This window comes from Geotrypetes seraphini, chromosome 10, assembly GCF_902459505.1.
Source record: "Geotrypetes seraphini chromosome 10, aGeoSer1.1, whole genome shotgun sequence".
NCBI lineage: Eukaryota > Metazoa > Chordata > Amphibia > Gymnophiona > Dermophiidae > Geotrypetes > Geotrypetes seraphini.
In genome coordinates, this window is record NC_047093.1 from 130,721,632 (window position 1) to 130,735,290 (window position 13,659).

At 45.1% G+C, this 13,659-nt stretch overlaps 1 protein-coding gene across 2 annotated transcripts in view; it reads right to left on the reverse strand.

The window, feature by feature from the left end:
- Nucleotides 1-8,928, reverse strand: part of LOC117368385 (scavenger receptor cysteine-rich type 1 protein M130-like) — a 142,965-nt gene extending 134,037 nt beyond the window's left edge. For both annotated transcript variants that reach the window (XM_033961984.1, XM_033961983.1), the window contains exon 1: nt 8,798-8,928. In XM_033961984.1, coding sequence (XP_033817875.1) covers nt 8,798-8,897 — 100 coding nt within the window. In that variant the 5' untranslated portion in view covers nt 8,898-8,928. The remainder of the gene's footprint in view (nt 1-8,797) is intronic.
- Nucleotides 8,929-13,659: the final 4,731 nt, after the last annotated feature.

Here is a 13,659-nt window from a genome sequence, read left to right on the forward strand (position 1 = left end):
AATTAAAAGAGACAAAGAGAGGTGATGAGAGGGACAGGTATAAAGAAAAGAAGAGGGAACTCCATCAATTGAGAGGACAGAGAGAGAGAGGAAAGGATTTAGCATTCATTACAGGCTACTATCTTGGCTGCACCCCAGAGTTGGGTGAAGGAAAAGAAGGGACCAATAGGGGAAGGGGCCATTACTCAAAGGCACCTTTATACAGAAATATTTTGAGGGCAGATTTAAATCTAACAATGATTCCAGCCCAGCATGAGAAGGGAGTACATTCCATAAACCCCCTCCCCTCCCACCGCAACAGGATCCCCATCCTGAACCCCTTCTAGAAAAGACCTCTCCAGGCCGTCCCTGAGACACCCCTTCCCATTCTGGCTAGCCTTGCCTTGGGCCTAGCTTAACAGCATTATCCCTGATGGCTCTGGATGAAAAATGACTGCTGTGACCTCTAGCTTAGTTTTACCGAACTACTGCTAGGGGTTAGCCTCTAGCGGTAGTAATATAAGACCATGCATGGTGGTAGCCAGGTCATTTTAAGAGTTCCTTCTTATGTTGGGGGGGGGGGAAGCACATGATATCTAACAGTTTTCCCATGAAACCATTAAGGGCACCATTTTGCTAGACAGTTCTGGAAGGACAGGAGCAACTGGAGGCAGGGAGCAGGCTTTGGATTGTAGGGTGCCTGGAGTGGAAGGGGGTGGCATGGCCAAGCAATCATGGGAGGGAGCAGATGGTCCCGGGCCACTACTAGAATAACATTCCTTGCAAGGTGGCTCACAAACAGTGTTGTTCTTTTACCATGGGATTCCGCATCTTGAAATACTAACATATTACATTACATTACATTACATTAGGGATTTCTATTCCGCCATTACCTTGCGGTTCAAGGCGGATTACAAAAGGTTAGTTTAAGGACAGAATTACAATGAATAAAGAATTACAGAGTTACAGAATAACAGAATATCACATGTTGCTGAATTTTGTGGTAAATCAAGGTTTGGTCAAGGATTGCTTTTTATTGCACCTTGATAGCTGCCCCCTCCCCCATGTCAGTTTGCCCAATGGAAAATCCCTCAAGAATCTGCATTGGGACTTCTGCTCATTTATTAACAATCTGAGAAAGGAAATTATGAAGAACTAATCAAACTTGCAGATGACACAAACACATTCTAAGTAGTTATGGAGGACTGAGCATCTAAATGGCAGTGAAATTTAATGAAGGCAAGTACACGGTGATACATATAGGGAAAAATACACCTAGCTATAGGTAGAGAATGCTGAGTTCCAAATTAGGAGTCAGTACAGTGGAAAAGGATCTTAGAATCATTGTGAACACTATTGTGAAATCCTCAGTGTAGTGTGAGGCAGCATTTAAAAAAAAAAAGAAAAGAATTATTCAAGAAGGGATGATGAATAAAACTGTGAGAATTGTAATGCATCTGTATAGATCTATGGTGCAATCAAACCTTTTGTATCTGCGCAGTTCTGGCTTATTTAGACCTTTCAGACTGGTGTTAGTCATCCATGAGTTCCTTCCCGGGGCCTAATGTAGATTAGGCCCAGGGCAGGATTGGAGAAACTGGGCCTCTTCTCCCTTGAAAAGAGGAGACTGAGAGGAGACATGATCTCTAAACATTCAAAATACTGAAAGGAATAGACTTAGTAGATAAAGACAGACTGTTCACACTCTCCAAGGTAGGGAGAACGAGAGGGCACTCTCTGAAGTTGAAAGGGGATAGATTCTGTACAAACGTAAGGAAGTTCTTCTTCACCCAGAGAGTGGTGGAAAACTGGAATGTTCTTCCGGAGGATGTTATAGGGGAAAACACCCTCCAGGGTTTCAAGACTAAGCTGGACAAGTTCCTGCTAAACTGGAACGTACACAGGTGAAGCTGGACTCATTTTAGAGCACTAGTCTTTGACCTGGGGGCTGCCGCATGAGCGGACTGCCGGGCACGATGGACCACTGGTTTGACCCAGCAGTGGCAATTCTTATGTTCTTATGTAAAGGGTCAGGCGGCCCCGTACGCAGTGTTCCCGCTAAGCTGCGCTGGGGTGCGCTGGCGCACAAAATATTACCTCGCAGCGCACATGTTTCTCGTCACAGCGCACACAGTGTAGAGCACAGTTCTTCAACCGCCGGTCCGCAAACAAAATCTTGCCGGTCCGCGAAGGATTCGGTCCCCGCCGCAACGAAAGGCCGGCGTCAGCTGACTTGCAACTTCCTGTTGCAGTCGCTGTGCCGGGACTCCTGCCTTCGCCGGGACTCCTGCCTTCCACCGCGTTTGCCTCCTGCCTTGTCTCCGCACCTCCAGACCAGCAGCGGCAGCTGTGTATGCTTTTAACTTCGGCACAGAGCTGCCCCTAATCAATAGTTTAGCGCGGTTTCATAAGGCAGCCTCGGGGCCTTTGCTAGGCCGGCCCACATCGCATCATCGAAGCGGGCCGGCTATCAAAGGCCCCGAGGCTGCCTCATGAAACCGCGCTAAACTATTGATTAGGGGCAGCTCTGTGCCGAAGTTAAAAGCATACACAGCTGCCGCTGCTGGTCTGAACTCTTGGGCCGCTGAAGAAGGGCAAAAAGCAGCTGTCCTGGAGGTTTCCCTTCCTCTCGCCTTTACAGGTTCCTTTTTTCCACCTTTTTTTTTTTCCTTCAAACGGCAACGGGCCCCAGCATCGACATCAATCAAGTAAGTTCCACTGTCAATCAAGCGGTTCTGTTCGGCCAAAGCTTCCCCTGTGACATGAGCCACCCTCAGGGGAAAGAAAGTGACCCACAAAGGTGAGGGGAAGGGGGGCAGATGATGGAAGTTGGGGGGGGAGAGAGAGAGAGAGAGAGAGAAGGGGCAGATGATGGAATGGAGGAGATGAGAGAGAGAGAGAAGGGGACAGATGATGGAAGTGAGAAGAAGGGAGAGAGAGCAGAAGGCAGATGGATGTCAGTTGAGAAGGGAGAGCAGATGCTGAATGGAAGTGGGGAAAGAACACATACTGGATGGAAGGAGGAGATAAATAAAGGGGGAAGAAAATAGTAAGATAATGGAGGGGTGAGGGAAAGGGGTGACAAGCTGTGTATAGACACAGTGAAAAGAGGGAAACGGGACTAAATAGTAAGAAAGAATTTAATTTAGATGGAGGCAGAAAATAGAGAAGGAAGACCAGAGAAGAAAAGGGAAGAGAGAGCAGAGAATGATCAGATCTGAGTGGAGGAAATGAGAAGAGAGATATGCTAAAAACCACAGGGGGGAGGGAAGGATAGAGATGCCAGACCATGAGGGGAACAGAAGGAAGATGATGGATGCTAGACCAAATTGGGGGGTGGGGGGGGGCAGGAGGAGAGATGGCAGGGAAAGACAGACAGTGAATGGAAGGGGCAGATGCTGGACTGAAGAGACAGAGAAGGTTATCATGCTGCTGTACCGGGCCATGGTACGCCCTCACCTGGAGTACTGCGTCCAGCACTGGTACTTTAAGAAGGACACGGTACTACTCGAAAGGATCCAGAGAAGAGCAACTAAAATGGTTAAGGGGCTGGAGGAGTTGCCGTACAGCGAAAGATTAGAGAAACTGGGCCTCTTCTCCCTTGAGCAGAGGAGATTGAGAGGGGACATGATAGAAACATTCAAGGTACTGAAGGGAATAGACTTAGTAGCTAAGGCAGGGAGAACGAGAGGGCACTCTCTAAAGTTGAAAGGGGATAGATTCCATACAAACGTAAGGAAGTTCTGTGGTAGAAAGCAACATATTTATTTGGCTCATAACTTGCTGGCGCCCGATATTTTTAGCTCACAGTGAAAAAAGTTTGCTCACAACACCCGCCCGCTTAGAGGGAACACTGCTGATGCCCTATTCAAATTCTTCAATTTCTAATTTATATGTACAGGCTGGTGTCCGTTCTCTTGGGGAGGTAAAAGTTGTGTCCAATTTTTTTTTTTTTGATTATGTTACAAGAAATATAAAACAGAATCTGGAAAAATATTCAGAGTGGCACAAATGATATTGGGGATGGAACACTTCCCTTATAAAGAAAGGCTACACAGGTTAGAAAGGATATGACACTGAGATCTGGAATAACCTCACCTCCCCACTCCGAACCTCAAGCTCCCTCCAACTCTTCCGCAAACACCTAAAAACCTGGCTATTCTCAAAACTGTAACACTTCCCCCCTCTTAGGCCTCTCCCCTTCCCCCTTTTCACCTAACTCTTTAATCTCTCCACTGTAGTTCCTCTCTCATCCTTCTTCCTGTAAACCGTGCCGAGCTCCGCATTCGTGGAGATGGTGCGGTATATAAACCCAAGGTTTAGTTTAGTTACAAATGCATACCGGTAAGTAGTGCGGAACAGGTAATTTGAAAACCAAAACAACGTTTTCCAAACAGTACAAGGACTAGGGGACGTTCCTTGAAGCTAATAAGTAGTAGACCTGAAACAAATTGCAGAAAGTATTTTTTTTACATTCAATGCACAATTAATCTGTGAAATTTGGAAGATGTTGTCAAGCCATCTAGTATAGCTGAGTTGAAAGGAATGTGGATGCTAGTAGCCGAGTAGATCTCACACCAAGCTATTGGTCACATGTTAAAGGGACCTGCAAGAAATGGATCATTCATTCGGATCTGCTAGATACTTCCTGGTGAGCTCAGTAGCCTTCTTGGCTTCAACCTGCTATTCCATCAATATGTTTACTGTGGAATGACTTATTTCTGATTAGTACACAGTTTGGCAAAAGCTCACTTTCTTAGGGTTAAGTCTCATACCTCACGATTACTGGCAAGAATGTTACAACAGAGCAGCTGTTGTGCAATTCTATGACTTCCTGTTTTTACCCAATAAAAATGTTTTCTCCAGGGTCCTCAGCACATATGTAGTACCGCAGTTGATTCTGGCTCAGTATGCGGGCATCATGAGAAGGACCAGCAAGCAACAGTCACCACATACTTTAATGCTCAGACTGTGAAAATGTTTATTGTTCAAGGGCAGGGGTAGGCAATTCCGGTGGGAACGGGTAAAACGCGGACCTCGCGGATCTAAACCCGTACGGCCTTAAAAAACTGAGGTCCGTGTCGGTCCGTGTCCGTGGCGCTTGTAGTTTCTGTCGCTGACAGACCTTGATGAGATTTGAGCGCTGACGGATCCGTCTCAGCACAGGGAGGGAAAAGTGTTAGGATCCGTCAGCGCTAAAAATCTCTTCCAGGTCTGTCAGAGCCAGAGACTCGCGCTGGAGTTTGGAGACTTCTTTTCCATAACGCACGTCCAAAACCTATGTCCCCGCTCTCTTGGCTTCTGCTCTGCCGCTCCAGCACGAGTCTCTGGCTCTGACAGACCTGGAAGAGATTTTTAGCGCTGACGGATCCTAACACTTTTCCCTCCCTAGGCTGAGACGGATCCGTCAGCGCTCAAATCTCATCAAGGTCTGCCAGCGACAGAAACTACAAGCGCCACGGACACGGACCGACACGGACCTCAGATTTTTAAGGCCGTACGGGTTTAGATCCGTGAGGTCCGACAGGTTCGTGAGGTCCGCGTTTTACCCCTTCCCAATTCCGGTCCGCGAGAGCCACAGGCAGGTCAGGTTTTCAGGATATCCACAATAAATATGCACAAGATAAATTTGTCTCGCAAGGAGGCAGTGCTTGCAAATCCATCTCACACATATTCATTGTGGATATCCTGACAACCTGACCTGCCTGTGGCTCTCGAGGACCGGAATTACCTACCCCCGTATACCATGTTTCTCTGAAAATAAGACAGGGTCTTATAGTAATTTGTGCTCCAAAAAAATGCACTAGGGCTTATTTTGGGCGAAACACTGTATCTACCCTTGACACTTGCCATGCTATACCTATAGTTCCCGTCCCTTTGTGCACCAGAATATCACCAACATCACTGATGACATCATCAATGACATGGCAGAGGGAAGGCCCCGGCAGGGAAGGCTGTGAAGCAGCTCATTCAGAGCGCTGCCATTGGTTTGTAAGGCAGTCTGTGGTGTTCTGGTGCACAAAGGGATGTGAAGTATGGGAGGGAGGGATCTCAACTAGGACTTATTTTGGAGGTAGGGCTTATATTAGGACCTACCCCGAAAATCATGCTAGGGCTTATTTTCAGGATAAGTCTTATTTTCGGGGAAACAGGGTAGTCGATGGCTTCCTATCTCTTTGGAGGACTGAGCACGTACTAGTACACTGGTATCAGCAATCGCCACTATCACACTGAGGGAAATGAGGTGACTAATTGAAGCTCATTCGAACCTCCTTCTTCCTCTGCTCAGCACAGGGCTACTCGATATGATTGAAAAAGGTTCCAGAAGAGGCAGGATATATTTGCAACTAGCTCAAAAAACATGCGCAGAAATGTGAGGACAGGGACGGATTGGTGGCGTTCCTGCAATTTATGTGCAGAATTATAAAATAAGAGCGATATGCATTGATTTTAGGCACAAGGATTTACGGCACGTTACAGTGAGCATCAGATCATTTGCTGCACCGGCCCAAGCAGGGGTGGTGGTGCCAATTTTTAGGTGCCATTTATAGAATCTAGCCCATATCAGATGACTATGAGGTCTCAATATACCCCCTCTTCTACGAAAGCGCACTATCGTTTTTTAGCACAGAGAGCCGCGCTGCTCCCGACACTCATTGAGTTCCTATGAGCGTCAGGAGCAGCGCGGGCCATACAGCGCGGCTCTCTGCTTAGAAAGGCCTAAGCTGGTTTTAGATACATCTAAAACCAGCTTTGATTATCGGGGCTTGGACAATCTGGCTTTTTGATCGTCCAAGTACCGATGTAGGCCACTTGGACGTTTAAAAAAAAAAATTGTATTATGAGCCCCCTACTGTACAGTCTGTTCTCATGATTTGCGCGTTCATGATGTGTGATTTTGGCTCTGTGGGTGCATCAATTTGCAACCAATATTCCCCATTCACACCGCTGTGTTTGCATATCCGACCACAAGGGGACATCCGCTCAAACTCAGGGGAGGGAAGTTTCGTGGAGACGCCAGGAAGTACTTCTTCACGGAAAGAGTGATTGAGCATTGGAACAAGCTTCCAGTGTAGGTAATTGAGGCAAGCAGCATCCCAGACTTTAAGAATAAATGGGATACCTATGTGGGTTCTTAACGGTCTACCTCAAAAAGAAATTCGACGTTTACAACTCATACAACATACAGCAATCAAATTAATAAATAAAAAAGGCAAATTCGAACATGTCACTCCGCTCCTTAAAGAGGCTCACTGGCTTCCTATCACTCACCGTATAACTTATAAAATTATTCTCCTCTCTTTCAAAATTAAAAACTCTCACTTACCTTCATTTCTTGATAAATTATTAATACCCCAAAGTTCACCTCGCTCTTTAAGATCTACTGATCAAAAACTTCTATATGTACCATCCTTAAAAGAATCCTATTACACTAGAAAAACTAATTTCGCAATAACAGCACCCACCTTATGGAACTCTCTCCCTCAATATCTTCGTGATGAATTACAACTACCAAAATTTAAAATCAATCTCAAAACTTTTCTTTTTCAAGATGCATACGACAAACCCTAATCTTAAAATCATCTTTTTTTATTTTTTTTTTTTAGAACAGTCCACCTTCTTCTTTATTATGCCCCCACCCCTTATGTGTCATCCCCTTCCCCTCTATATCCTTTTTTCTTCTTTAATTATGTAACTTTTTCCCACCTCCCCATCTTTCCTCACTTTCTAGTTTGTCTGTAAATGTCATACTTGTTCACTCTATCTACTCTTTTACACTCTTTTTTATTTCTTTCTATTCTATATTAAATTATGTTTTGTTTTGTTTTTTAATTTTCTTTATTTATAATTGTAAACCGGTCAGATATTCATTTTATGATCGGGATATTAAAAACTAATAAACTTGGAAACTTGTTCCCTACAAGGGTCAAGTCAAGGAATAGGGTCGCTAGGGTATAGACTTGAAGGAGCGGGTCAGTAGAGTGGCTGTATGATTAAGGGGGTCAGTAGACTTAAAGGGGTGGGTCAATAGAGTGGGCAGACTTGATGGGCTATAGCCCTTATCTGCCGTCATCTTTCTATGTTTCTAAAAAACACAGCTTTTTTTGCTTTCGCTTTCATCTTGCGGTCAGGCTTTGCGTCCAAATATGTCCGGAGAGTAAATTATAGGTACTTCAAGTGCTGTCCTTTGCAGGAACCTAACCCTATTTCTCCCGCTTTCTGCAGTTTTGATTGGCAATGTGTACTGCTGGAACCTAACTTCTATTTTCCCCGTAGACTCAAAGTTTCGTTATTCGCCATTTTGTGAACATTTCGGGAACCATACTACTGTGAAAATGCTGGAGTACCTGATTGTAAAACCGCTTAGATAACCTTGATAGGCGGTATATAAAATCCTAATAAACTTGAAACTTGAATAAGAAGAACGGCCTGTACCTGAATCTAACTCATGATGCCTTGAGCTACTGGAAAAGCCAAGTTCCTCAGAGCCCCCTCCCCTTCCCCCTGTTGATACAAAAGCAGTAACAGAATTTAAAAAAAAAAAAAAAAAAGTGAAAATCCAGAGGCCAGATGGAGCCTACAACAGGAAAGGAAACTGGGCAGATTATACGGGTCTTATCGGCAGTCACAATCTTTCTATATATTACACACCGTGAAATATATACAATCTCTGTTCCACATATTGATTTAATTAACCAGGGTATGCTCAATTAAAGTAGCTCTCCCTGCATGTGGGCTAGCACTTCTCAAATTTTCTTCTAAAGTTTCTCATTTCCTAACAAAACAGTGACACAAAAACTCCAGCGGTGATACTTACGGTACACATAGGTCAGCACAGCCTTGTCCATGAGGTTATTCCACAGTGCAAACATTACTTCTTCACGGTATGAGAGAACTGCTGCCTGTCTACCTCTCATCTGCAAAACATTCACCAGGGGAGGTTCTGACCTCCTGCTTCTCTCCCTGATTGCTGCAACAGTTATTTTGGCTTTAAATCCCGGGTCCCAAAATGACTTTCCTCCTTTTAAAGTGATACAAACATGTTTGCTATCTGGAGGCAAAATTCTAGTTTTATTTTGACACAACTCAATTGGTGTTGTATAATAAATGCAGAAACTTCTTTAATGAGGGTTCCTGCTCCGTTCCAGCCTTAACAGAGGGGCTGCTGAGAAGAAGAAATGAAATAAACATGTTTTATGTATGAGCGATTATTTCCAAAGAAGCTGGAAGCTAAGGTCAGCATAACATGCAAAATGTTCTGGTTGTTTGACCACGTTTATAACAGCATATGTAAGATGAACCGTCCCGGGTCAGCTCGAAAATCCTTTGAAATCAAAGTCCTGACATTGGCCAATCCAAGCCATAAATATCTAGCAGGATCCCAAGGACTAGGGGCTAGATGCACTAAAGTCTCCAATCATCTAACAACTGTCGCTAAGCCAGTTTGACTGGTTTAGCAACTGATCGGTTTTGCCATGTGGTTTTCCGTGTGGTCATACATTCTCCAATTCTGGCATGAAAATGAGGTCACTTATATTAAAAATCAGACATCCGATCGATGCGGTAACCTTGCATGCTAGTATTAAATCGGTATTATTGACCCGGAACACCCGACAGGTCTAGCCTTAGGCGTCTGAGCCATTCAGGGCCTTAGGCCCCTCTCTGTGCATCTCACGATGCATCGGGAAGGGAAAGGCCCACCATTTTGTAGTGGCAGGCTTGCAAGCAGGAGGGACTGGTCATCCCTCCTGCTGTCATCTGTTTTTGAAGTACATGGGAGGATCAGGGGGTGTGGGGGTAGTTCGTAGAGGGGGGCCAGGGGCATCCAGTGGCAGGAAGGAGTGGGCATCCCTCCTGTTGAGGTTTTTTTTAAGAAGGGGAGCGGGGAAGGGGAGGGGAGGAGTTGGTTGGGGGCATGGCGGGGGGGGGGGGGGTGTTCAGTGCAGGAGGGTTGGTTCTTGGTGACAGAAGGGAATGAGTATTCCTCCTGTTGATTTATGGGGAAAGAGAGGGGTGGAGACGGTTCGGGGGGTCCTTGCGGGGGAAGTTCACAGCGATAGGAAGGAGTGGGCATCCCTTCTGTCAATTTTTGTATACTGGGGGTGATTTGGCTGGGGGGGGGGTGTGACAGGAGGGACCATCATTGGGGGACTTTTTAAAAAAATGTTTTAATGGGGCAGATATTCTGCATGTGTAAAACACGCACAACATCTGTGCCATAAAAAAAAAAAATAATAAAAATAATGAAAAGAAAAAAGTCCCAATAGCTGAGTGGCAGAAGGCTGCTTTGGGGTTTCCCCTGCCACTCAGCTGTTCGGGCTTCCCCAAACTGGCTCTGCACATGTGTCAAAGTTGGTTCTCACAGCAACTGATTAGACGGGATTAAGGCGAACCTCAGTGCAAATCATGTGCATCACTGTTCTAGAATAGGCCCAAAAAATCACCCAACAGTGACTCACAAGTTCTTAGCCCCAGATCCATTTCTTGTTAACGAGTCCCAGTGATGTTCCCGAGTTTACTTGGCTAATAATGGTTTATTGACTTTTCCTTCAGGAACTTGTCTGAAGCCTTTTGGGGACCCAGCTGTGCTAACTGCTTTGACCATATCGACTAGCAGTAAATTCCATAATTCAATTGTGCATGGAGTGAATCCCCTCCCCCCAAATAAAACCCCCCCAAAAACTTCTTGATTTCTATTTTAAATCTATTAGCTCTATGTAACGTCTCCCTGTATTAGTACTATTGGAAAGGGTAAACAATTGTTCCCTCTCCGTTCCACTCCACTCATGATTCACTAATTTAAATTAATTTGAAACACTGCCTTCTCCCGCCAAAATGTGGGGTTGATAATAACTCCCATCCCCTTTTAATAAGCTGCATTAGAGGTTTCTACTGCGGCCCGGGGCGCTAAATGCTCTGGAGCAGAGTCGGAGCATTTCGTGCTCTGGTCCGCAGTAGAAACCTCTACTGTGGCTTAGTAAAAGAGAGCCTAAGTGTGGTTTAAGAGACAGGAGGGCAGGAAAGGTTCTTACCTACTTACACCATACTTACACTTAGACCAGTCGCCAATATTCAGTCGCGATCAGCTCAGCAGCCCCAGCAAGCTGCTGTATATTTTAGATTGGACAATCAAAATCTGTCCGATGCAGGGGCATTCTGGGGGTTGGGTAGGCGCTAACATTTATGCAGGCATGGGCCTAATCAGTGCGTAGTAGTACCATGCAAAAGGCTGTCCAATCTTTCACAGCTTAGCTATGCAGGTGCCAGCACTGAATATTGGTCTGAACTCATAACGGCTGAGTTGTTGATCTGATCTCCCCCCTTTCCAATTCTCCTTGATCCTTTGTATGAACCCATTTGACTACCCAACACCTTCTGCTCCATTTAAGTTCCCCCCTCTCCCAATCCCCTCAGACCTCTAGACAACCCTGGAACTTACCTGAAGCTGCTTTCTGGCAGTCTACTGGATCAAGACAGGATCAGCACCATTGGTTTTAACCCAGAGCCAAAAATCTAGTGGTATCTTTTATGGAAGCCTATTGCTAGGGGGTTGGTGCCACCCCAGAGCCAAATGGGGCAGGAGGAAAAGAGGACTTATCTATCCATCCTACTAGACTGCCAGAGACCACCTCCAGAAAAGTTCCAGGGTGTCTAGAGATTTGGATAGTGGATGGAGGGAGGAACCAAGGGATTAGAATGTGCTGATTTCAGAACAGATGGGGGAGGGATCTATACCACAGTGGATGGGGGATGGGGGGGTGGGGGTTTATTGGTACCTGGCAGATCTCCTTATGCAGCCAATAGACAGCCAGGACTCACATATTTGCCAGCAGACAAGATATACCCAGATTGGCCTGGATAGTCACTGCTTGTGCCCAGACATGACCCAGCATTGAATATTCAGGTCCAATTTAGCTGGCTTTAAAAAAACGCTGACTACCACCAGATACTTCCTAGTGCTTCAAATTGGTCACTGTGGATGACTTGATGGTGAGCTTGGTAGTCCTTTGGTCTGGGCCATCATGGAACATCTTAAGGTTTTTATCAACAAAATGAAGGGGAACAGAAGCTCCAGATGACAGTAAAGTACAGAGTGTTATACAGGGGCATCAATACAAGACTCTGGTGCACAATTTTCTAAATTAAGTCTCACCAGAGCCTTATGTTAATGCTCCTATATAAGACTCTGGTGAGACCTCCTTTGGAATGCTCTACAGTTCTGGAGACTGTACTTTCAAAAAGATATAAACAGGATAGAGTCGGTCCAGAGGAAGGCAACAACTCATAAAATGGTTGACGGTCTACATCATAAGGCGTACGGGGACAGACTTAAAGATCTCAAGACGCATAGGATGGGAGAGGGGAGATATGATAAAGATGTTTAAATCAAAACCTTACAAAAAATGTCACTCACCAGCAGTGGGCTACCTCTCTAAGATCCAACATTGAAATTCAAAAACAGGTGGAGAAAAAGCCTCAAAAACGATTTTAGCATGCATCAATCATTGATGATTCACAGTTGGCATTCTTTTTCTTATCATGGGCAAAAAACTCACACCCGCAACACAATGTAAAAAGATCTAAAAAGGGGGAAACCCCACTACTGTGCACAGTATTTTAAATTCTTATATATATTTAAATTTTTTATAATACGTTTTTCTGTAAAAACTTTTTAAACTATTTATATATAAATATACAAAATATAAAGTTCCAAATACAAAATCGATGAAAAAGGAAGCAAAATACTTAGCTCTGGCACTAGAGGACGGAACTGGAAAGGATCCACCGGTACAAACTTCCTTGTTATTCTGGGCCGTTGTGCACGTTTGAAGCTGGTGCAAAACTTTCTGGCTGTTGGAAGCTGTTTGGAGAATTTCTTAAGGAGAATTTTGTGGCTGTTGGAAGCTTGTTTGAGAATCCCTGAAGAAACCAAATGTGTTGGTGAAACGAGTGCTTGTTGGAGGTTTTGGCCTCTGTTGTGGACTCAGCTGTGTACTGTTAGAGGTTTATGTTTGCCATTGAAAAAAGAAGAAGCCTGTACACATGAGGCAAGACTCTTTCAATTGAAAAGAAACTTCAGAGTGAGAGGGCATAGGATGAAGTTAAGAGGTGATAGGCTCAAGAGTAATCTAAGGAATACTATTTAACAGAAAGGGTGGTAGATGCATGGAATAGTATCTCAGTAGAGGTGTTGGAGATAAAGACTGTGAATTCAAGAAAGCATGGGACAGGCACTTGGGATTAGTTCTGCCCGATTTACGATTCAAATTGATTCACTGATTCACTTCAGGTGAATTGTTTTGAATCGATTTGATTTTTAAAAATTTGGCTTGGCTGATTCAGTGACCGACCCTCCTCCCCGTGCCTTCCAAAAGCAGGAGCGGCAGCACTGCCTCTTGCTGGCCTGCCGTTGCTGCTCCTGCTTTAGGGGCGAGGGGGGAGGGTCAGTTGGGAAGAGCTGCAGAAATCCTGGTTTTACCTTGTTCTGTGCTTTGGCGCTCTTTGCTGCATCCTGCAGCTTCCCCCCTGGCCTCCCACTCATACCGCAAGCTGCTGTCATCCTCAGCAGTACGTTCCCTCTGACGTGATCCCGCTTCTCCTCTGACGTCAGGGGTAGGATCGCATCAGAGGGAATATGCTTCTGAGGATGGCGGCAGCCTGTGAGGATCGCATAGAGCT